Source organism: Gobio gobio (assembly GCF_949357685.1).
Source record: "Gobio gobio genome assembly, chromosome: 15".
NCBI lineage: Eukaryota > Metazoa > Chordata > Actinopteri > Cypriniformes > Gobionidae > Gobio > Gobio gobio.
Genome location: NC_137108.1, coordinates 29527452 through 29552988, shown reverse-complemented (window position 1 = coordinate 29552988; position 25537 = coordinate 29527452). Strand labels below are relative to the sequence as shown.

Here is a 25537-nt window from a genome sequence, read left to right as displayed (position 1 = left end):
TTTTTTTTTCATTACAATTTTTCTGGATTCCACTTTAATGATTTAATCAAAAATATGTCTGTGTTGTGTATTTTCGTTTTTCTAGTACTCAAATGAAGGCATAAAACAAAGTGCTACACAAAAGAGGTTTACTGTCAAAATTAAAACATGGAAGAAAAATTGTGATTATTCCTTTAAAAATAAAGTTTTAATAATTATTGTATTGTTGTTATTATTATTAGTAGTATTACATTAAGACATACATTATACTGTAAAATAGTAATACAATAGTAATATATTTCTGTCACAACTTATCCCAGAATTCTTTTTTTTTTTGGTTTGCCGTGAAGATCTTTAGTTTATAAATAAGGGCACTATAGAACAAACATTGTTAAATGCTGTGAGAAAAAAAAACTGTAGGCAAGACTGGCTGTCAACTCAAAGCACACCTGCGCACACACACACACACACACACACACACACACACACACACACAGAGACAGAGTCACAGTTTGATAATGTATCTAATCCGTCAGATCATTTGAAAAACAAATACTGGCACGCAAACAAATTTTAAAATTTCCCAGAACAGGATCCAGCACACATTACGCACTTGTTAGAAGCAGGAATTGGGTTTGGCTTCTGAGTGTTTTATAGGCAAGTTGAAGGTAAATGTCCTGTTTGTACATTTATACATATTTACACACAAACACACAAAAGAAAGAGAGAGAGGGGTTTGGCACGACATAATTACAAAACTCATTAAACAGCAATAATCCTGGTATTTTTATCAGACCTACAGATCCCTCCAGTGACCCAGTGATTTATCACCACGCCAGACGCTGCCAGGATGCATATGCTAGTGATTCAGTTCATTAAACACACTTGACGTAATGCTTGACGTGCAGCTGTATGCGAGTGTGTGAATATTACGTCTGCTTCATAGACGTGCTTCTGCTTTACTTGGCTCAGAGACCCCGGGTGACATTATTGTCATGGTGGAATAGTTTCCATGGTCGCGCCTTGAAAGAGAGAACATCCAGGGACTTATTAAAACCGTAAATATTTAAGGCAAGGCCTTTTGAAAAGTGTGTGTGTCCACTGCAGAAGGACAAACTACACATTATTTAGTGCAGTGGGAACGGAGAGAGAACAGTTTGGAGTGATATCCCACAGAACAAAAGGAGCGTCACAAATACACACACACACACACACACAAACGTGCTTTTCTTTGCTTTCTCAAGGACGAATTTGACATGTTCTCATCTCTACACGTCTTTCCTTTTGTCGGTCTCACCTCAGTGAACTTAATATTGCAAAGTGTAAAAGAAATAGATGACACACACACACACTATGCACACACAGTAATCGGACCTCTACAACGCCAATATTAGCTGCCAATATTTGACGTGGCAAACTCTCACAGGGTAATAAGTGTTTAAATAACACTTAGGGTGGATGATTGCGACACATCAAACAATTCACCATATAGTCCAAGTAGTCCAGAGTCCAGTCCACACAACTTCTTTTTTTGGTGAAAACAACAATATGAAATATTTAATATTCTGTAAATCTTAAATGTTCTGTAATAAGTTTAGTTTCTTTGCGGTTTTCACAATGCATATTACTCTAATTACCAAACTATACACCATCGTTCAAAAGTTTAGTAAATATTTTGAAATGTTTTTGAGAAGTCTCTTATGCTCACCAAGGCTGCATTTATTTGAACAAACATTAGTAAAACAGCAATATTGTGAAATATTATTACAATTTAAAATAATTATTTTCTATTTTAATATATTTTAAAATGTATTTTATTCCTGTGAAGTCAAAGTTGAATTTTCAGCATCATTACGCCAGTCTTCAGTGTCAAATGATCCTTCAGAAATATGCTTCTATTATGCTGATTTGATGCTCAAAAAACATTTATTATGATTATAAACATTGAAAACAGTTGCGCTGTCTGACACTTTTGTGGAAAGAGGAAATACAAAAGCACAGCATTTATTTGAAATATAATAGGGCTGCACGAAATGAGGAAAAGCTGCGATGTGCGATAACATTGTTTAATATTGTGATGACGATATGACTTGCGATAAATATTAAAATGTGAATGTTAGCTATACTGTTCCCATGTCTTAGTGCTTTAATAGGTCGTGTTCAGTGTTGGGCAGTAACGGAACACATGTACCGGCATCACGTATTCAGAATACATATTATGAGTAACTATAGCCTATTCCGTTACAGTTACAATTTAAATAGTTGATATTTAGAATTCAGTTACATTGTTGAAATCAATGGATTATATTTACGATACTTCTCTGTTGCATTAGTTTATTTACTCTCTAAATAAATTAAGGCAACTCAATGCATTTCTCAGAAGCCCCAATATGAAAACGAAAAAATGCACGGTTTGCGTGATCAGTCACAATGGAGTCGGAAGAGGAGCAGCGGGAGCTAGAGGTAGAGATGGAGCCAGAATAACAGAGCCAGGGCAAGAAAGCGTTTCTGTCTTGGAAATTCAAACAGCATTTCATATTAAAGAAAGAGAAGGGAGAACGAAATATAACACGGCAGTGCAACTGTGCAGTGGCTCGGTGGTTGGGGGTGGTGGCTACACACGCACACACACACGCCTATATATATTTTTTATATAGCCTATATTATATATTAGGGGTGTAACGGTACACAAAACTGACGGTTCGGTACGTACCTCGGTTTTGAAGTCACGGATCGGTACGGGTTCGGTACAGCAGTTTTACAAAATGGCTTTTTATTTATTTTTTTATTAAACTGTGGTTTACTGAAAAAATTGTGTCTGTCCTTAAATTAATTAAATTATAACTAAAAGTTTCTTAAAGATAATGCTGTAAACTATATAGGGAGCCCTTACTTGCATTTAGTTTTTTTACTTGCAATTATTACATTAATATTTAAGGTTAACAACAGAGCCCAAACTATGAGCCTATATTCAGCTGATATTCATGTTTAGTTATAGGATCAACACTCAAATAACACATTGTGTGCAAACATGTAATCTTCACATAAGGCAGTTTTTGCATTAACTCCTAAATCTAATTATAAAATTATGTTTTTTTTCCAATTCGTTGTTGAAATATAATCTTAGTGACTGTCATGACAGATTTATCTAAACATAGCATTAAATAATCAAGACATCACTAACAGGTTAAATAGAATTAATATATTATATATACATATACACATATACATATATACATATACACATATACATATATACATATACACATTATATATATATATGCACTATATTAGCCTATATATATATATATATATATATATATATATATATATATATATATATATATATATATATATATATATATATATATATATATATATATATATATATATATATATATATATATATATATATATATATATATATATATATATATATATAGGCTAATATAGTGCATATATTTAGTGAAAGTGTTGATTTCTATAGTGAATTAACAGCTGTGGACACTGAATGACTTCTGACTCTGAGGTAAATGATGCTGCGTGACATTGATTACAAGCTGTTTGACGTCTTTCCATGACTGAAACACTAATTGAGCGATTACACAACATATGATACGTTTCTGTAAGATTTATCCTCAACAAACCTTAAGATATTAATTCATGTTTATTCTTCTGGAAGAGATGATCGTGCGCACGCGCGCCGCAGCCGCTTGAATTGACGCACCTATACAGTGATCAGTCGTCACATTAAAGAGCGTCAAAACGGCATTTATCATTTGAATTTCGAGATAAAATGGACAGAATACTTAATATGTTCGAGTGGGAACTAGGATTGAAGTGTGTTCCGCGCTGTGAGAGAAAGCGAAACTAAAAATCTACGGAGTGTATGAAATACGCTAAACACATAAACTTGACCAAGTCTAATAGCAAGCACAAACTGTGTTAAATACATTTTGAAGTAAAATGTATCTGTCCTACTCAGTTTTCTACTTTACCACAGATTATGCAAATATAGCCTACTCCTAAATAAATCAAACAAGGAAGAAACGTTTAATCCCCGGGGAGTGAGGATTTGGGAAAATAAATAAGAGATTCCATGTCCAGTAGAATAAAATGGAGTAGCCTAAGCCTAATTGTTAAATTCGTGGAAAATCATGTGAACAGATCGCAAAACGCAAGCAAACTTAAATTTGGCTCACCTCACAAAGCCTTCCTCTCTCGTTCGGCATGAATCCATATGTTTCCATGGCTGTGATGTAGGCTAACATTTAATTGCGAACCTATTATTTATTTCGTAAATAAAGCTTTGTGCTTCACTCGTGTCATAATATTCACGTAAAACAGCATTCACATACAAAGAAAAGTGTTTTGGCCGATCACCGCCGGTGCTACCTGCTTAGTTGATGTGCGACTTTACATTCTCCTTTGTGCTGATTTACTAGGCCAAGAGCCGTTGGCCCCGTTTGATGTTAGCGAAATATTTTATCATATATACTCACCTTAAGGATTATTAAGAACACCTGTTCAATTTCTCACTAATGCAATTATCTAATCAACCAATCACATGGCAGTTGCTTCAATGCATTTAGGGGTGTGGTCCTGGTCAAGACAATCTCCTGAACTCCAAACTGAATGTCAGAATGGGAAAGAAAGGTGATTTAAGTAATTTTGAGCGCGGCATGGTTGTTAGTGCCAGAGCATTGTTTCTGACAATGTCCATCCCTTTATAACCACCATGTACCCATCCTCTGATGGCTACTTCCAGCAGGATAATGCACCATGTCACAAAGCTCAAATCATTTCAAATTGGTTTCTTGAACATGACAATGAGTTCACTGTCCTAAAATGGCCCCCACAGTCACCAGATCTCAACCCAATAGAGCATCTTTGGGATGTGGTGGAACGGGAGCTTCGTGCCCTGGATGTGCATCCCACAAATCTCCATCAACTGCAAGATGCTATCCTATCAATATGGGCCAACATTTCTAAAGAATGCTTTCAGCACCTTGTTGAATCAATGCCACGTAGAATTAAGGCAGTTCTGAAGGCGAAAGGGGTACAAACACAGTATTAGTATGGTGTTCCTAATAATCCTTTAGGTGAGTGTATATTTAGTAAGCAGGATTTGCATTCCTACACTTATAAAATGCAATTCAATGTGGAAGTAATCCAAGTATTCAGAATACGTTACTCAGACTGGCGCATTTAATAAACTGTTTTCCCTTATTCATCGTGTCAGGCAGTGTTCATCGCACAAGTTCATATCGCGATGATGATGAAAATTCGATGTATCGTTCAGCCCTAAAATATAACCCTTTTGTAACATTATAAATGGCATTAGTGCCATTTTTGATCAATTGAATACATCCTTGCTGAATTAAAATTCTTACTGACCCCAAACTTTTGAATGTTACTGTATATCTTGCTTTGTGAATTATGTGTGTACTAATTACATTTAGACAGGCAGAAATTCTCATCACATAATTCTGAAAAAGAAACAACTAAAACTCTGTGTTTGTGTTTTATGTACAACAAACTGATATTTATTCATGAATCATGCTTGTTTATTATTGTGGAATAATCTACTTCAGACAAACTGCAAGCAAAAACATGTCGCTTATACGTTGCTCAGATGGTCACTTCCTGTCCAAATAGACCATTTGTGGCCAGAATGACACCTGATTGACTGACTGAATTCATGTCACTTTTTTATCTAAAAGCTTTACATTGAAAATAGTTTATTTAGCATAATATAAGTTAAGTATGCCAGTGACTATGTACATTAAATCTATGCATTTCTCTAACTAACTATAAAAATTCAACATACAGTATGTTCTTAGTTATAAGAGTTAAATTACATTCTTGTCAAGGTGAATGTTGTGGATCTGACGCTGTGTGTGTGTGTGTGTGTGTGTGTGTGTGTGTGTGTGTGTGTGTGTGTGTGTGTGTGTGTGTGTGTGTGTGTGTGTGTGTGTGTGTGTGTGTGTGTGTGTGTGTGTGTGTGTGTGTGTGTGTGTGTGTGTGTGTGAAGTTAGGTCATGACTGTGACTCTGTAATTGACACACTCTTATCTTTTAATTGAAAATGTTGATTCTATTGGTTTGCTTCAAACACAGCTGAAAAAAAATACCTCTCCAGTAATTAATCTGAGGGGCAAAAAATAAACACATTTCACGGATCAATGTTTACATTTCACTCCCTGCCACACACACATTTCACTCAGCGAAGAGTGTGCGCACTCACACACACACACACACACACACGCAGTGATACGACAGTCAGTCAGTCAGTGTAAAGTCAAACACCAACCCTCACAGCTCAAAACATATCTGCCATTTCAAAATGTTAATTTGTCCAGTTAAAGGCTTAATATTCATCTCATAAACAAAAACAATCTCACTTTAATGGAAGAGATTACACAAAAGCAGACACTCACCCCTCGAGCCGGACATCCGGTAAAGATCGGTTGAGTGCGATCATCTCGCTGGCCATCAGGTTAAACTGATTTATCTTAAACATTTCCTTCATCTTCTCCTGCTGGTCTTTAGCGATAACCACTGGCTTTCCCATCTCCCCAGGGCCATCATGAGGCCTCTGAACCACAGCTGAAACACAAACATGCACAGGTTCAAGATTTTTCCCTTGGCTTTCGATAAAGTATGGGCATTTCTCCAACTATGGACACTTGTAGCCACAAGTGTCCATGGTTGGAGAAACGCCCATACCATACTACAAGTGTCCATAGTTGGAGAAATGCCCATAACATACTGTGTACTTTTAGAAAATAAACTTGCACTCTCATTAGTTTGTTTAATCTGTCCAATAGTGGATAAACACACATCACCAGAGAATTGTTATTTTTGTCATTTCCACCACATATCAAATTGTGATTGGAACGACAGTTATGGAAAATAACATTTTTGGAATAAAAAGCCTGACTCCTCTGTCTTTCTAGGGCTAATTTACACAGCTTGCATTTTATGTAAAATAAATACAGTCAAATTATACTGAGACACGTTTTGCATAAACTGACAAAACTGCAGCTTGATTGGAAATGGCGCAGTAAAAATATTCTGTTCCCAAATCCCAAAGAATATTTACATTAACATTTATTTACATAAAAAACACATTCATATTTTATTTCAGTCATGCTCTTATAATCACGCTCTCAATACTGGTTTCCTTGTCAAAACAAGTACACACACTTAAATAAACAACAAAACAAACAACAACAAAAAACATACATTCATGCATACATACATACATGTTTAATCATTTTAATATCAGCAAAAACAATTCTTTAAAAAAAGTAGAGGTGGTAATATTTGGTTTGTTGATTTTCAAATATAAAACTTGTTGAAATGTTTTCGGTGTGTGCATCTTATTTTAACAAAACTGTGATAATATTGATAATCGTGTAAGTTTGGCCACTATAATCATGATATGACCTTTTCATATAGTTTAATATCTAGTGTTAGTTAATAAAAAAATCAAGCAACAAGTGAAACTTTTGAGTGTTTACATGGCCTAGATGTCTGTGCATAATTGTTTATTGTGCCGTGTGTATGTAAAGTGTGTGTTTTTGGGGGTAGATAAGCACTGAGCTTTGATCATTAATAACTCAAAAAGCATGCTTTGGTGAGATTAAGGTCAGATTTGCAACAGTGTGAGAGATTACATCTGCTCTAAGAGGCAAACTGCCTGATTTTAAGCCCTGTGTCGTGTGTGTGTGTGTGTGTGTGTGCGTACGCTGTGTGTGTATGTACGGGTGAGCCGCATGCGTGTCGAATGGGCAGGATTTAGCTGTTCGGACTGAGCGCATTACAAGGCAACTTTGTCCTGTTTTCCTGCTCAGCAAAATCCAATGACTTTTTCTGAGGGATCATGGGGGTAAAAATCGTATAATCATCGCTACAGACGCACACAAGCAGCAGAAATTGTGCTTTATTAATGTGGTGAGCAGATTATTTTCGGTTTATTGTTTCATGAGATGATGGCCAAAGTAAAGCAGCTCTTGAGTCACCACACAGAACAAACCAAAGTGACCTGATACAGGGGTCAATTAGTGACAAACGAAAGCTTTGTAAGAGGATGTGCTTTCCCACTGCATCACTATCCACTTCATACTTTTTTTCCTCTGTGAAGGTTCCTTCTGGATTTATCTTCTATATCTTATTTCTGCTAATTTTATAGTCTATAAAGCAGCAGTTCTCAACTGGTTTTGCTTCAAGATTCATATTTACATTCATATCCCTAACGCTCAAAATAATTAATTGGTTTGAGTAGAGCCAACTCAAATTAAACAAATTAGTTAAATCAAATTAACTTTTACGAGTATTTAGAACTTTCTTTTCCTTATGAGCTCACAAAACGGACACATTTTAAGTAATATGAATTGTTTAATTGTTTTGAGTTTTATGAACTCAATTTAGACAAACTTAAATTTAACTGAAACTGGGCTGGGATTTATATTTCCCAGCATGTTTTGCCATGACACTCAAAAGGAAGAGTAAATGTTAAAATTAAGTATTATATAATGTTTTTTTGAGCAAGATTAATGTTAACGTGAAGATTTAGTAGTGTTTAATATTTCGCTATGTTAGTTTAGAAGAGTTTCTGTTATGTTCGGGGGGGGGGGGGGGGGTGAGCATGAGCTTAGTTTAAGAACAGATATACAGTATGTTAAATGTTCTATATTGCTGTACTCATTCTGTAAGTGCGATTCTATGCTAATACTATCAAAGCATTGTGTTACCAATTAGCAAGGTAGCATTTATTGAATTAGCTAGTTAAAGCTGGCCAAGTTTCCACTACTAAAAATATTTAAGTTGATACTTTTAATTTAAATGTATGAATTAGCTTACTCAAATATTTGAAGTTAAGAGCAATTAAAATGTACGAGTAAAAAAAAAAATCTGAAAATTCTGCTTACTTAAACTTTACATTTATTTACAAAGGGGTCATATGATAGTTCTAAAAAGAACATTACTTTGTGTATTTGGTTTAATGCAATGTGTTTACGCAGTTTTAGGTTAAAAAAAGTAATTTTACATATACTGTACATTATTGTTGCTCCTCTATGCCCCTGCTTTCTGAAACACGTTGATTTTTACAACGCTCATCGTTCTGAAAAGCAATGTGTGCTCTGATTGGCCAGCGATCCAGTGCATTGTGATTGGCCAGAATACCTTAAGCATGTGACAGAAATGTCACCGTCCTTACCATATGTGGAACATCAGCTCCCAAAACATTGACCGATATTTGAGCCCGAATCTGATCCAGATGATGCAGATAACCGATGATCGATCAACTTTGCGTGTCAGATTGGTAAATTTGCAAAACTCGCGTTTGAATTGTCCGTAGTAAATTCTTAAAAAATTAAAACATACTTACAGGCTGTGTCTGAGTCAGAAGCGCCAGACTGTACTTGCAAAGACAGAATTGCCACACTTTTTAGATCAGCCTTTGTGGAGAATAAAAGTAACGCATTCTTCTTTGCGTACATGTTTGTGCATTGTTATGAAACTCTGCCCCCACATACTGACGTAGATTTGTGGGGGGGGGGGGGTGTTTGAACAAAGTGTTTTAGGAAGGTGTGGCTGAGCCTTAAATTTTACAAAAAATATATATACATTTCTCATTTTTCCCCCCCAATACGTTTTGCCAACTTATTTGGGTTTACAGTGAGTTCTTAAATTGTTTATCATATACTTATAACTTAAAATGTCCTTAAAATCAAATATTAAGTTAACTATTACTATTATTAGAATGAACAGTCCAAATACTCATTTGATTGGATACACAGACTTTGACGTTAACAACACAAAATATGGGAAGCATTTTCTCCATATTTCCGGTTTATAAGTCAGGTTATTTTGTTATTGGAACTATGCACATTTATATGGTTAGTGGTATTGAATTATTTGCTATTAGCATTGTTTTTCCCCTAATGCCCATGACCACATCCGAATGGCTTTGCATCCCCCAGTTGAGAAGCACTGCTCTTGATTTCTTCCATCCCTCATTCTCACCATCCTCTAAAATAAACTGCACAGCTGGAATTTGGTTGTATCTTTCAGATGATGTAGAGCCAATACAGCTCTAAAACTATCATCTTTCTTCTTCTCTCCCACAGAAATACACAGTTCAATACATGTCCATATTTCACAATGTAACACCTTCAGACAGACATACTGTATCTAGTGGCAATAGTTATCTTACTCTGTGAGGTGTGTGTGTGTGTGTGTGTGTGTGTGTGTGTGTGTGTGTGTGTGTGTGTGTGTGTGTGTGTGTGTGTGTGTGTGTGTGTGTGTGTGTGTGTGTGTGTGTGGGCATGTTTTTGTGAAATATCAGGACACCAATGTGTATAATGACATGGGTATGACATAGGTATTACAAAAAGAGGGAGAAATATGAGGACGTTCCCCATGTCCTCACTTTTCAAAATGCTTATAAATCACACAGAATGAGGTTTTTTTCACAGAAAGTAAACTATGCAGTCTCCTGTGAGGGGTCGGTTTAGGGGTAGGGGCAGTGTAGGGGGATAGAAAATACTGTTTGTACGGTATTAGCTCTATGTGTGTTTGGAGTTATTTAGCTACAGTATACTTTGGGTACAAACTGTCTGCACATCCAGGAATATCTTCAAATTGCAAAAAGGATTCAGTAAATAATAGGGTTAGGAATTGAGAAAGGATTCTTATTTAAAGCCGTTTTCATTTCTTTTACAATAACCAGAGAAGAATAGAATAATGGTCATATTCTACTTGAAATAAAGAAGAAGAAGAAGATGAAGTCTGTTATGATGCAGCTACTAAAGGTTCACATGACTTAAATCAGAGTAATTATTGACTCATAATGTGTAATGCAACATAATGTGGGTCAGCTTTATATGCATACAGTATATAGACGGAATGTCCACATTTTTATAACCATGGAAATGTTTTTTTTTTTTTTTTCTATTCTTGTGAGAAACAAATATCTTGGCCACAAATTTAAAAAAGAAAAGAAAATCTGTCAAAAAATGAATTGTGTGTGTGTGTACTCACTGTCTCTCCCCGGCAATCCTCTCTCTTTTTTGTCATCACATTTGTTGCATTCGCTGAAGTAGAGGAGGATGAACATGTCTATCATCACCCACACCAGAGAAGTGGCCAGCACCACCTTACAATACGCAAACTTCCTCATCTTCACACCTGAAATGCACACAAACAGGCACAATATGTTACACACAAACACAGGTAACAAGCAAACTGTAACATATAGATCCACTGGAGGCAAATGTTCAGAACCCATGTGCAGCATTTATTTATCCAAACATAAATCCTAACATAACTCAAAACTTGGCAAAACAACAAACAAAACTTGGCTTGACAATAAACTTGGCTTGATTAAACATAACAGACTTGAGAACACTCACCACCAACAGGTACAACGTTAATAACAGACCAAGACACATGGCAAACATGAGGGCTTAAATACACACAGACTAATGACAAGACAAGTGACACCTGTGAACAGTGATGAGACAATGAACCAATGACAGGACAAGACACAAGATCACATGAGGGCATGGGATTCACATGACACTGAAACATGACAAAACCAGGAAGTGCATGACAAGACTGTGAACATGACACTAAAACAAAGCAAGAACATGATAAACTAAAACATGAACAAGGAACATGAACCAACACCAAACACCCTGTGACAGATCCCCCCCTCTATGGGCGGCCCCTGACGCCCAAACAACACCAACACATCAATAACCTAACAAAGAGTCTTAACAAAAAGTCTTGGGGGGCGGTCTTGGGGGAGGGATGGTGGGCCAGGCCCGTGCAGGGGCATCGGACCCAGACATGACACGGCCGGGCCTGGGAGCGTGGGCGGACCTGGACCCTGTGGCGTGGGCGGACCTGGACCCTGTGGCGTGGGCGGACCTGGACCCTGTGGCGTGGGCGGACCTGGACCCTGTGGCGTGGGCGGACCTGGACCCTGTGGCGTGGGCGGACCTGGACCCTGTGGCGTGGGCGGACCTGGACCCTGTGGCGTGGGCGGACCTGGACCCTGTGGCGTGGGCGGCCATGGCGGCAACGGCAGTTCTACAGGCCATGGCAGTAATGGCGGTTCAGGGGGCCACAGAGGCGTGGCCTTCATGGCCTCCATGTACCCCTTGCCCCCCCCCCAAAATTTTCTTGGGCGGGACAGTGGGGCCGTGGGCTGGAGCCTGGACGGGGCCGTGGGCTGGAGCCTGGACGGGGCCTTGGGCTGGAGCCTGGACGGGGCCGTGGGCTGGAGCCTGGACGGGGCCGTGGGCTGGAGCCTGGACGGGGCCGTGGGCTGGAGCCTGGACGGGGCCGTGGGCTGGAGCCTGGACGGGGCCTTGGGCTGGAGCCTGGACGGGGCCGTGGGCTGGAGCCTGGACGGGGCCGTGGGCTGGAGCCTGGACGGGGCCGTGGGCTGGAGCCTGGACGGGGCCGTGGGCTGGAGCCTGGACGGGGCCGTGGGCTGGAGCCTGGACGGGGCCGTGGGCTGGAGCCTGGACGGGGCCGTGGGCTGGAGCCTGGACGGGGCCGTGGGCTGGAGCCTGGACGGGGCCGTGGGCTGGAGCATGGACGTGGGCTGGAGCATGGACGTGGCTATAATAGTCCTTTGCCTCTCCTACCGTCCAATCTGAGCCACTTAGAAACAAAATAAAATCAATGCATTGCCAGAAGCTGCAGGGGTGTTCCTCTGATGGCATGAGGGCTGCAATGTCAGAGTCCAAACCGGAACAAAAGCACCTCTTAAGTAAGGTCTCATTCCAGGGCAACAAATCCATGAACCGAATAAAGTCTCTGACATAGTCCCCTATGGGACGCTGGCCTGGACAAGGGTGGGCAATGGTAACTGCTGGGTTCATAATGGCGGTCTGTTATTCTGTAACATATAGATCCACTGGAGGCAAATGTTCAGAACCCATGTGCAGCATTTATTTATCCAAACATAAATCCTAACATAACTCAAAACTTGGCAAAACAACAAACAAAACTTGGCTTGACAATAAACTTGGCTTGATTAAACATAACAGACTTGAGAACACTCACCACCAACAGGTACAACGTTAATAACAGACCAAGACACATGGCAAACATGAGGGCTTAAATACACACAGACTAATGACAAGACAAGTGACACCTGTGAACAGTGATGAGACAATGAACCAATGACAGGACAAGACACAAGATCACATGAGGGCATGGGATTCACATGACACTGAAACATGACAAAACCAGGAAGTGCATGACAAGACTGTGAACATGACACTAAAACAAAGCAAGAACATGATAAACTAAAACATGAACAAGGAACATGAACCAACACCAAACACCCTGTGACACAAACACTGCCAGTGATATTTCACACCTACAACCAGCAACCAGACACCATGGTTTAAACCTTACAGAAGTCTGTAATAGCTTACTGTATACCAGCTCGTTTTAAACACAATACTCAAGACACAAATATAAGAAAGTGAAAAGTAAAAATTAAACTGACATGTGAAGGCCAAGTATGGTAACCCATACACGGAATTTGTCCCCTGCATTTAACCCATTCAAGTTAGAGCACACAGATTAGGAATAGTAGTGAACACACACACACACACACACACACAGTGCAAACCGTGGACACACACACCCCAAGCCGTGGCGCCTGGGGAGCGTAAGGGGGTTAGGTGCCTAGCTCAAGGGCGCCTCAGTAATTTCCAGCCAATATTGAGAATTGAACCCACAACCTTGGAGTTACCAGTCTGACTCTCTAACCACCTCTGCCCCCATATTACATCTATACAAACCTCAAAGTTGTGAGTAATAGCTTACCCTAGACTGCTACCTGAAAAAGTTACAAACACAGACACTTTATCATCTTCACACCAAAATAAAGCACTAGAGGTTTTCTAATGAGACCATAGAGTGGAAATATTCTCACATTTTATACTTTCCCCTGAAGTTCAGGGATAAAAGTAATGGTTTCTTGCACCGAAAAAAAGACTCTCTGACACTCAGGAATAAATCTTGTAGAACAGCCGGTTTTTGCTAATGTATCCTTAAGACATGTAAATGACCACTGTTATAACTGTCAACGCCAATGTACTGAATACTAAACAGACTTGTACGCGTGTGTGTGTGTGTGTGGGGGGGGGGGGGGGTCGTCATTTGTTAATGTATGTAATGTAAATGGTCTTGGAGGACTGGGTGGGAATCTCTGCGTTGTGCACATGAATATTTCTCTATAGTACATCAAGCATATTTATTTTAAAAGAGTAAGAAAAATCAATTGTTCCATTATTTTCCGTGACCTCCTTTAAGGGCAAACAACTCGAGCAATGAACAGAGAATACTAATAAGACAATTGACTCAAAATACCACATTAGCAGATTATTCGGAGTGATTATCCCAAAAACTGCTCAAACAGAATCTCAGATTAAACCTTTGCCCTAACGGAGGGTGCAAATTCTGTTCTTTAACAGAGTTTCTTTAATCCAGCCATCTGCCTTCATTAATGAACTGGAAATGAATCTTTTATTAGCCAACTAGAGAGGCAATGAGAAAAGGGGAGAGATGAGGAATAAATGAAAGGGAAAATGTGAAAGGGAAGGAAGGATTGTGTTCCTATGGGAGGTGAGCAGCGTGTGATATGCTTTGATAAGGGAGAGGTCATTATAAAGTAATTACATGGCATCGCAAACCACGCTGAGAACTTGAAGCGCCAGTGAATAGCTACAAAATCAGACAAGTCCTAAAAATTCAAACCCAATTTGTAAAGCATAATCCTCCTCTACAAATAAAGAAGGACTACAGGTCAAACCAATAGACTACAGGTCAAAAAAAGTCTCTCACCACACACACAAAAAAGTGCCACACTAAAAAAGAAACATAAAGGGATAGTTCCCCCCAAAATGAATGTCATTCAAAACCTGTATGGCTTTCCTCTGTGGTACACAATACAAGAAGTGTTTTTGTCCATAAAATGAATCATATCATTGTGGTTCAGAACAACATTGGACACACTGACGTTTATACAGTACATGGACAAAAAAAAAAAAAACATTTTCAAAATATCTTCTTTTGACTTCAAAAGAAGAAAGTCATACAGGTACAACATTGGAACAACATTTATTTATTCCAGTCCATTACAGACTCTCTTGTACTGCATATTTGAGCAGGAGGCTGTCCAGCACACTGCAGTTGACAAAAAACAAACCTGAAAGCCTCTCCTCCGTGACTCTCTCTCTAGAGAGCCATACCAAACTTCTGTCATTGTACCCGTCCAACGATAGCTCTAGAGTTCTTTGAAGTGTGCTTTTGAGTGAGTGTGTGTGTGTGTGTGTGTATAGATCTCTTTGGGCTCTAGAGAAGAGGAAATCTGCCTAGACAGTCAATTTGAAGGGGACAACAAGCCATCAAAAGAAAAAAAAAAACATTGACCACTGCCATCCCGTCAATCTTTTTTATTTTCTGGCCCACCCATATATCAAAGCTAGAATGGCACACTTTTATGATTCACAAAATCTCCAAAAGATTTTAAAGTGTGCATATAACTTGCTACCTATTTAATAAACAAGACAATGAACGTGATTTAACATGATCTGAATCTGTTTAGGGAATGGCAAAATAAATAAAATGTTTACTATGTTTATTTTATTATAATTGCCTTTCTATCAGAACCAGCATTAAATTCTTTGACAATTTGAACTACAGTAGCTCGTCTGTTTGTTCGGACCACACGGGCCAGCCTTTGCTCCCCACGTGCATCAATGAGTCTTGGGCCGCCGATGACCCTGTCGCTGGTTCACCACTGTTCCTTCCTTGGACCACTTTGACAGATACTGCCCACTGCAGACCGGGAACACCCCACAATAGCTGCAGTTTTGGAGATGCTCTGACCCAGTCGTCTAGCCATCACAATTTGGCCCTTTTTCCCTAACACATCAACTTTGAGGACAAAATGTTCACTTGCCTGCCTAATATATCCCACCCACTAACAGGCGCCGTGATGAAGAGATAATCAGTGTTGTTCACTTCACCTGTCTTAATATGTTATGCCTGATTGATGTATATGCACTGTATTACTCTAGGACTGTGAGAGTAATTACATCCATCTAAGTTTCTGAGTGCTAATATGCGCAGGTGCGACCATTGAGAGATATTTAAACGACATTAACATGAATGTCAGACAGAACGGAGCACTATGATGTTAGAGCAATCAAAGCCTTGCCCAAATCCTCTGGCACCTGATGTCTCTGAGGGGGTCTCACCAGCAGTCAAACAGTGTGTGTGTGTGTTGAGCTCAAGGTTATGACTGGCACAGCAGTAATGCCACTGTTCTGGTGGCCCTCGTCCATCACAGTGGCAACGCCAAAGGCCCCTGCCCATGCCAGCTGGGCGAGACATTCATCACCGTGACAACACGCACACACCTGAGTGAGCACAGGTCTGAAAGATGAAAACAGACACACACATCCCTAGTGCACTGGCCCACAATGGAAACGTGTGACATCATAAACACAAACACAGGTTTCTGGAGGACGTAAACACTCTCATTCAGACTAAAAGGACAGGACGTGTAACACAATAAAATGAAAGTGTTAATGCTGCTGACATGGGTGACTTGGAGCATAGATATGACAGATATACACTCTCCTGTGGTGGTGGTGGTGTTGGTGTGTGTGTGTGTGTGTGTGTGTGTGTGTGTGTGTGTGTGTGTGTGTGTGTGTGTGTGTGTGTGTGTGTGTGTGTGTGTGTGTGTGTGTGTGTGTGTGTGTGTGTGTGTGTGTGTGTGTGTGTGTGTGTGTGTGTGTGTGCGTGTGCGTGTGCGTGTGCGTGTGTGTGTGTGCGTCTTGTTCAGCAGAAGCCCTATGAGGTTACAGTATTAGATGAAGTAAAGTTGTGTTCTGTGCCCTTGCTAGAATAAAGTAGTTACTGTATTTGCCAAAGTTTGCAAGGTAGCATCAAATCTAAGTACACAATTAAAAAAGATATTCTTTAGACTGGTATATGATATATATATTTCATATTTACCTAAAAATCATGTTACCAGTTGTCAGATGGCTAGAAAAAGATGTAATGAGGGTCACTTTATGCCGATAGGTCAAAAGTCTGGCTACAGTACATGAGACTAGAGCAACAAAAATGTTCTGCTATTTACCAAATTGTAAGAACATTAATGGATAATGGATCTTTTAAAATGCATTGCGACATTTACAAACTATTGCCTCAGACAGGGACAGACCCTTACTTTTCTGTCTGCTATCTTATGTCCTATAAATAAAGGCAAAAAGCCCCCAAAATAATTTAAATAATAAAATAAATAAATAAACAAAAACAACTGGTCTTCTGGGGTTTCTCTACTTTAGAAACATTAACTACAGTACAAGATGCTAATAAGTGTAGAACAGAAGAGAAAAATAAATGTTAAAGCAGCCTACAGAAACAGACTGGAAGAAATACATAAGAGAGGATGTGGAGAAAGAAATTCCAATGGAATAATTCATGCGAAATTGCTCATTAAATTGCGTGACTACATCACAATACTCCTGTGCCTGTTGTTTTTCACATTGTGAGAGGAAACAAAAAGACAAAGCCCTGTGACATTGGTCCTAGGAAAACTTTTGTGTAAACATCACATAAAAAACAAGTATTACAATATGTCACATTACAGATAAAAATGAATAAAAATGCACTACATCTAAACTCTGTACAAAACAGTTTGAATAAAATCTCTCTCTTCACCATCCTGTTCTCTTCCGCACAGTCCTGTTGTTCCATTCACACATACTGCATGTGCAAAACACACTTCCTTGGACAAACACTATTGTCTTATAAGCACTGGACAGTAATTGTTTCTCAGGGTGACATATGTAAACGATTCCTCGATTTGAATCGTTTCTCATCTTTATGAACCACTATCAATTCTTAAATCCCAAGAATCGATTAGTCATCCTGTTTTCAGTTGATGAATGAACATAACTTTGTAGAGCCCCTCCCATTCAATAAATCGCAATAATCTTTGTGCTTTGTTACTTTTGATAAGATACAAAGTCTCAGATTTCAAAAATTAAAAAAAATAAATAGCTACTGTTTTGGCGCTGTTTAATGTGATCGGAGTAGCACAGCTCAGCTCAAGGTGGCAGTGCGGAGCGCATGACACGTGACCTGATCAGCACAAAATAAACATGAATAAACGTCAAGGTATGTTAAAAGATTAGTACAACGCACTTAAATCTTTATCACGTCACATGTAATCACTCAATTACTGTTTCAACCGCGGAAAGACATCAATGAAACAGCGTGTGACAATATGTTACATAATGTCACATTTACTTCAGAAAAACCATTCAGTGTCCATAAACTCCTTAGCCAGCTAGAAAAAATTATCTCTAGAGAGGAGCATTTTGATAAATATATGCATCACATTACATAGGCTATTTATCATTTTCAATGTTCTTCAATATTAATGCATGTTTGAATAAATCCATTAAGTTTTTATGATTGCCAATTTGTCACCATTTAATTACATTTCAAAAAACAAATTGGAGTATAAATATGATTATGTAATTGTCAAGTTAGTATTATAACATTATTATCATAAAAAACATCAGAGAGTAATTTATGTTTGTATTTAAATCGGTTAATATTAACCTTCAATATTAGTAATGTACTGACTACCATGCATAGTTTACAGCATTAGTTAAAAATTGTTTTCCTCAAGAAAATTTGAAATGTACATCTGATATATATCCATAATAATTGATATTGAATCGAAATTGTTATCGAATTGAAAGCTTGTGAATGGAAATTGATCCAACATTCATAAAGATATCTAACGAATCTAACAAGACTTCAAAAGTTATTAGCATAAATATGAGTGAAACTTTGGACAGGTGGTGGAGCTAGAGGGAATGAGTTAGAGACACCAAAATTGGTGTATTTAATGTTGGGACTGTCCTCTGTCAGAATGTCAAAACGTTATAACTTTCCCACAAACGGTTCTATAGACTCCCATGGCGGAATAATAATAATAAGAAATCTAACTATTTCAATAGGTGCTTGGTCCCTAATAATAATAATCAATAGCCAATGCAATTGAAAACTTGTGAAAAAAATATTGTTCGAACTGATTATCAGGCACTCCCTCAACTTACCAGTGTTCAAAAAAAAGATCAACTTTTGGTGAAATTCCTACATGCAAATTCAGGGATGCTAATTTGGATGGGAATAAAAGAACCACATGACCCTGGTGTTTTTCAAAAAACTGATTTAAATTCAGATTGTATCTTGGTTGCTGGGATAAAACAGATTTCTGATTCAGACAGCAATGAAATCTCTAGCACCTGCACTTGCTGAAATGACAAAGTGCCCTTGTAAAACAATCACCATCCAAAGAGAACAACAAAGTATAACATTACTTGCTCAATGCAAGTTCTGCACCTGCAACACCATCAACAAATATCAGAGCGGGACTGTGATTGTTCTTTTAAGGTTCAGAGTTTTACATCCTGTGTTACTTCCTGCAAGGGCTTCTTAACATGTCTTCACGTAATGCAATATTCATGCTGTTTCTGATACTGAGACATATGGACAGGCACACCACCTGTGTGTCACATGCAGAGGAGGAGGGGGGAGGGGGGTGGAATCACACAAACAAATGACATGAGAGTAACAGACAGACATGTGGGAGAAAGAAAAGGACACAGGAAGAGAATGAGTGAAAGAGCGAGAGCAGTCACATGCTAAAGCAGAGAGCCTCTTAACAACTCAGGCTGGCAGGAAAACAGATGGGCGCAGAAACTCGCTTGCTTGCTTGCACCCCTGGTCGCATCGCACACAAACATCGAGATGTGGAGGGTAATTAACTTTCTTTGGCTGTTGCCGTCTGTTAGAGAAAAGCAAATTAAACCCCTACAGCATCTCCTTCTTTCTATTCACAGTCCCTCCATCTTTCTCTCTACGCCTCCACCTCTGTCATCTCTCTTTCGAAGCGTTTCGTTGAAGTTCTCCTATTTCAGACACACACTACCATTATGGAGAAAAGAGAAAATGTCAACTGAGATCATGATATCTCTGTGAAAGCGACTGTCTCCTCATGGACTTTTTATATCAAATATACATAAAAAACAGACATACAGAATGATATATAGAATGATAGAACAACAGACAGACAGAACAATAGAAAGAATGACAGACAGATAGAAAGAATGTAAGAAAAAATTAAAAGAACAATAGAAAATAAAACATGACAGACAGAAAGATAGAAAGAATGACAGACAGATAAGGAATGAAAGACAGAACAACAATATACAGAACGATAGATAGAATGAAAGAGACAAAATAATATAAAGAGTGAAAGATAGAATGACTGACAGACAGACAGACAGACAGACAGACAGAACAACATGAATGAAAGATAGAACGACAGACAGAACAATATAAAGAATGAAAGATAGAATGACTGACAGACAGACAGAACAATATAAAGAATGAAAGATAGAAAGACAGACAGAACAATATAAAGAATGAAAGAGAATGACAGACAGACAAACAGAACAATATAAAGAATGAAATAAAGAATGACAGAAAGACAGACAGACAGACAGAACAATATAAAGAATGAAAGAAAGAATGACAGACAGACAGACAGAACAATATAAAGAATGAAAGATAGAATGACAGACAGATAGAACAATATAAAGAATGAAAGATAGGATGACAGACATACAGAACAATATAAAGAATGAAAGAAAGAATGACAGGAAGACAGACAGACAGAACAATATAAAGAATGAAAGAAAGAATGACAGAAAGACAGACAGACAGAACAATATAAAGAATGAAAGAAAGAATGACAGACAGACAGAAGAATTTTAAGAATGAAAGAAAGAATGACAGACAGACAGACAGAACAATATAAAGAATGAAAGATAGAATGACAGAGAGACAGAACAATATAAAGAATGAAAGATAGAATGACAGACAGACAGACAGACAGACAGACAGAACAATATAAAGAAGGAAAGAAAGAATGACAGACAGAAAAATATAAAGAATGAAAGATAGAATGACAGACAGACAGAACAATATAAAGAAGGAAAGAAAGAATGACAGACAGAAAAATATAAAGAATGAAAGATAGAATGACTGACTGAACAATATAAAGAACGACAGACTGAACGACAAACAAAACAATATAAAGAATGACAGATAGAACAGACAAATCAATATAAAATAACAACAGATAAAATGACAGACAGACAGAGAGACACATCTGTTCCTCAGAGCCACATTTTTTTTTTTTTTTTATTCATGAAAAATTCAATATGGCGTCTACGCTTACTACAGTCAAGAATCCATTTGCACACTCGGTTCCTGCAGGTCTTGACTTCAGTGCGACATTGAATTATGCATATTAGATTAGTCCATCCCAAACAGAAGCCAGATAAACCAATTACAAGGTTGATGGTATTACAGTACGAATGGGTCATAAAAATCGAAAGAGCTACGCTTTATCAGATTTCAGCTCAACTAACATGCACGCTAAATGCAGGAGCACACATCCACGCTGCATTGAAGACCAGAGTGCATGCAGCGTCCAAACACTCTGGGTGGGTACTATAGTCATCTGAAACAGCTCTATATTTGTCTGTCTGAAGTGTGCATATGATCCATGTGTGATATGATTCATGTCTTTTTCAATTTGTATGCTTGTCAGTTCAGGTTAAATATGCATTAGGCACACTGAGAATCACCACTCAGGAGCACATGATCAAAATGCGTGTTATCTAGTGTTATCTACCCCTCTATAAGTCAACACTGTACTTGGCATTTAACACACTAAATACAATTAGAACCACATAAAAGGCATTTCCCTGCTGCAAAGCGCACACTTTGCCCTTAGTTTGCTCAGTAGGGATTCTTCCATTTTAGGATTAAAACACACACAGTTAACACTTCATTGTTTATAAGTGTGCATGTCTATGGAGAGTTGCTTGACTACCCTGGTTGCAAATTAGATTTGTCTAGATTTCTAGGCTAGCTTTGAACAAATACTCTATAGAAATCACATTGTATTTGGTACACTGTCAAGAATATATATCCAAACTAGTGCTGTAAAAATTAGCGCGTTAACGCATGCGATACATTTTCGCAATTAACGCACAATCCGTTTTTTGTATCATCCTTTGGCTAGCGTTACATTATATGACCACTCATAAGAGCGGTCTTAAATGAGTTAAAGTTCTGCATAACTTAGGGCGTGGCCACTTTGAGTGACAGGTGGATTGCCGATTGTCTGCTGTCTGTTAGTCGTCACGTCACCTCAGCTCCAGTCACCTCCCGCCTCTTTGCCTGTTTTCCGGGAGTGACCTGCGGTGACGCACTGTCAAGATGGCAACGTCCGACTTTGAGGCTTCAAAAACTCTCTTCAGAAACCTACGAGTGACGTCAAGGACACTATGTCCATATTTCTTTGCAGTCTATGTGTCTAACGCATATTTGAAAGACCATTATGGCCTTCAACCTTAGCTTTTTGTAATAGCTTTTGTTCCAAAAATATTTCACATTTGAAAAACTTTGTAGTTTTTCTTGTTGATTAGTTTTTTAATTGTTGATTAGTTTGTTAATTGCGTGTCTTGTCTGCCAATTACTAGTAATTATGTTTTTAAACCCCAGTGTTTCTTGTGTTCCTTGTCGAGTCTTGTCCTACATGGATGTTATGTTTGGCATACCATTACCTGGTTTTGTTATTATGTTTATTTTATTATTATGTATTTGGATCCCGCTGTCCTTTGTTTTTGAGTTCACCCTTCGTAACCTCTAGAGTAATTATGCTGAAAATTCAGCTTTGCCATTACAAGAATAAATTACATTTTAAAATATATTAAAATGAAAACCAGTTATTTTATATTGCTAATAAAATATTTGACAATGTTACTTTTTACTGTCTTAACCAAATAAATGCAGTCTTGTTGAGCATAAGATACTTTTTGAATTGTAGTGCATTTCATATATATCACCAAAAACAATTCATGAAAAGTGATGTTTTCCTTTAAGGCTATTACGAACCCCAAGTTTCGACAATTCACAGAGTTGTTTCTAAAACGAGAGAAAAACAGGCACAGAGAGAAGCAGATATTTAAATAGACAACCAAAAAAAAAACTCACATTCTGTAGAAACACAAGTCACCTACTATTAGAGCAAAAAAGACTGATATGGACAGATTCCATATCTGGGAGAGAGAAAGAAAGAGAAAAGTTTCCTGAAATTATATTTCATCAGTTGTGTGTGTGTGTGTGTGTGTGTGTGTGTGTGTGTGTGTGTGTGTGTGTGTGTGTGTGTGTGTGTGTGTGTGTGTGTGTGTGTGTGTGTGTGTGTGTGTGTGTGTGTGTGTGTGTGTGTGTGTGTGTGTGTGTGTGTGTGTGTGTGTGTGTGTGTGTGTGTGTGTGTGTGTGTGTGTGTGTGTGTGTGTGTGTGTGTGTGTGTGTGTGTGTGTGTGTGTGTGATAATAAAACATCAAAGAAAAAAATCAGCAGGATGGAGCTGCCAGACTTAGTTTTATAATTAACACAAAATCGAGATGCAGTTCTGCATAATGAACTCTCTGTGAATGACAGCAAAAGAATCACGACTGTTTAACAGACCCAGACCAGTCATCACAGTGTGCTTCAGTCTCCTAATGACTCCTGCAGAGCACGTCCAGCTCCTGCTCTATAGAGACATTTAAGCCTGTGTAAAACTTCTGCTATCAGCCTTGTGTGGGAGTCACTTCTGTCTGATGCATCCGTCTCTGTTACTCATATTTGCTTTTTATAGTTCAGATATTACATACTATGTCAAGACACAAAAGAGTAACAAGGCAAAAAGCAGTGAGGCTACTAACTTGTGTATATACATTACACATTACTAACTTGTTACACATTACACATTACTAACTTGTGTATAAAGTGTATATACATGCTGAAGGTGTGCTGTGGTATCTGGCACCAAGATGTTAGCAGCAGAGGTGGGGCCTCCACAGATCGGACTTGTTTGTTCAGCACATCCCACAGATGCTCGATTGGATTGAGATCTGGGGAATTTGGAGGCCAAGTCAACACCTCAAAGCCATTGTTGTGCTCCTCAAACCATTCCTGAACCATTTTTGCTTTGTGGCAGGGCGCATTATCATCCTGAAAGAGGGAACAGCCACCAGGGAATAACGTTTCCGTGAAAAGGTGTTCATGGTCTGCAACAATGCTTAGGTAGGTGGTACGCGTCAAAGTAACATACACATGGATGGCAGGACCCAAGGTTTCCCAGCAGAACATTACTCAAAGCATCACACTGCCTTTGTCGGCTTGCCTTCTTCCCATAGTGCATCCTGGTGCCATGTGCCCAGGTAAGCGACGACGCACACGCACCCGGCCATCCACATAATGTAAAAGAAAACGTGATTCATCAGACCAGGCACCTTCTTCCACTGCTCCGTGCAGCCCCATACGCAACAAACTACGATGCACTGTGTATTCTGAGACCTTTCTATCAGAACCAGCATTACCTTCTTGAGCAATTTGAGCTACAGTAGCTCGTCTGTTTGATCGAACCACACGGGCCAGCCTTCGCTCTTTACATGCATCTATGAGCCTTGGCCGCCCATGACCCTGTTGCCGGTTCACCACTGTTCCTTCCTTGGACCAGTGATGGGAATAACGGCATTATAGATAAAAGGCATTACTAACGGAATTATTTTTTTCAGTAACGAGTAATCAAACGAATTACTGTTTCTCCCGTTACAACGCCATTAGCATTATTGAGGAAAAAAACGTGGCGTTACTATAATTGAGCTCACTGAAGCGGTTTTCATCCAAACAGGCTCTATGTCAGTCGGACCTGCAACGTTTTTCTGGTTGGTGTGTGTGTGTGTGTGTGTGTGTGTGTGTGTGTGTGTGTGTGTGTGTGTGTGTGTGTGTGTGTGTGTGTGTGTGTGTGTGTGTGTGTGTGTGTGTGTGTGTGTGTGTGTGTGTGTGCATGCCATGCGTGTTTTTTGGTACACATAACTGATGGTGATTGGTGGGTGGGAAACAAGGTTGAGTTCACACACACACACACCTATGACACACACGCATATGCACAGTCACACACCCCATGTCCAACGACTTCAAAAGGTAGCTTTCGCAAACTGGAAGTATAAGCGCTACTTTTCCCTCGTTGAGGTGAAAGGTAAGAATGTTTATGTAACGTGCAACTTATGCCTAGGAAGAAAGAGTCTCTCCACGTCGGTGGCAAGTAATTCTAATGTAATTAGAATGAAAACCAATTCTAATTAGAATGAAAACCAATTCATGTGATGATGTGAGGCTTCGCCTCACATCATCACATGCCGCCACAAAATGAGTGGCTAAAAACCCAGGTGATAACGTGAGCTCCACTACCAAAGGAGTAGTATAGTACTGATAATATTTACACAATATTTACACTATAGTAGGCCTACTGATAATATTTACAATAATGTATTGAATTTGATAGGTGTCTCTCACATTGT

At 38.7% G+C, this 25537-nt stretch overlaps 1 protein-coding gene across 2 annotated transcripts in view; it reads right to left on the bottom strand.

Annotated features, from left to right (window-relative positions):
- Positions 1-25537, bottom strand: part of galnt1 (UDP-N-acetyl-alpha-D-galactosamine:polypeptide N-acetylgalactosaminyltransferase 1) — a 132116-nt gene that overhangs the window by 42298 nt on the left and 64281 nt on the right. For both annotated transcript variants that reach the window (XM_079837754.1, XM_079837755.1), the window contains 2 exons: positions 11031-11177; positions 6419-6587 (listed from right to left, as the gene is read on the bottom strand). In XM_079837754.1, coding sequence (XP_079693880.1) covers positions 6419-6587; positions 11031-11169 — 308 coding nt within the window. In that variant the 5' untranslated portion in view covers positions 11170-11177. The remainder of the gene's footprint in view (positions 1-6418; positions 6588-11030; positions 11178-25537) is intronic.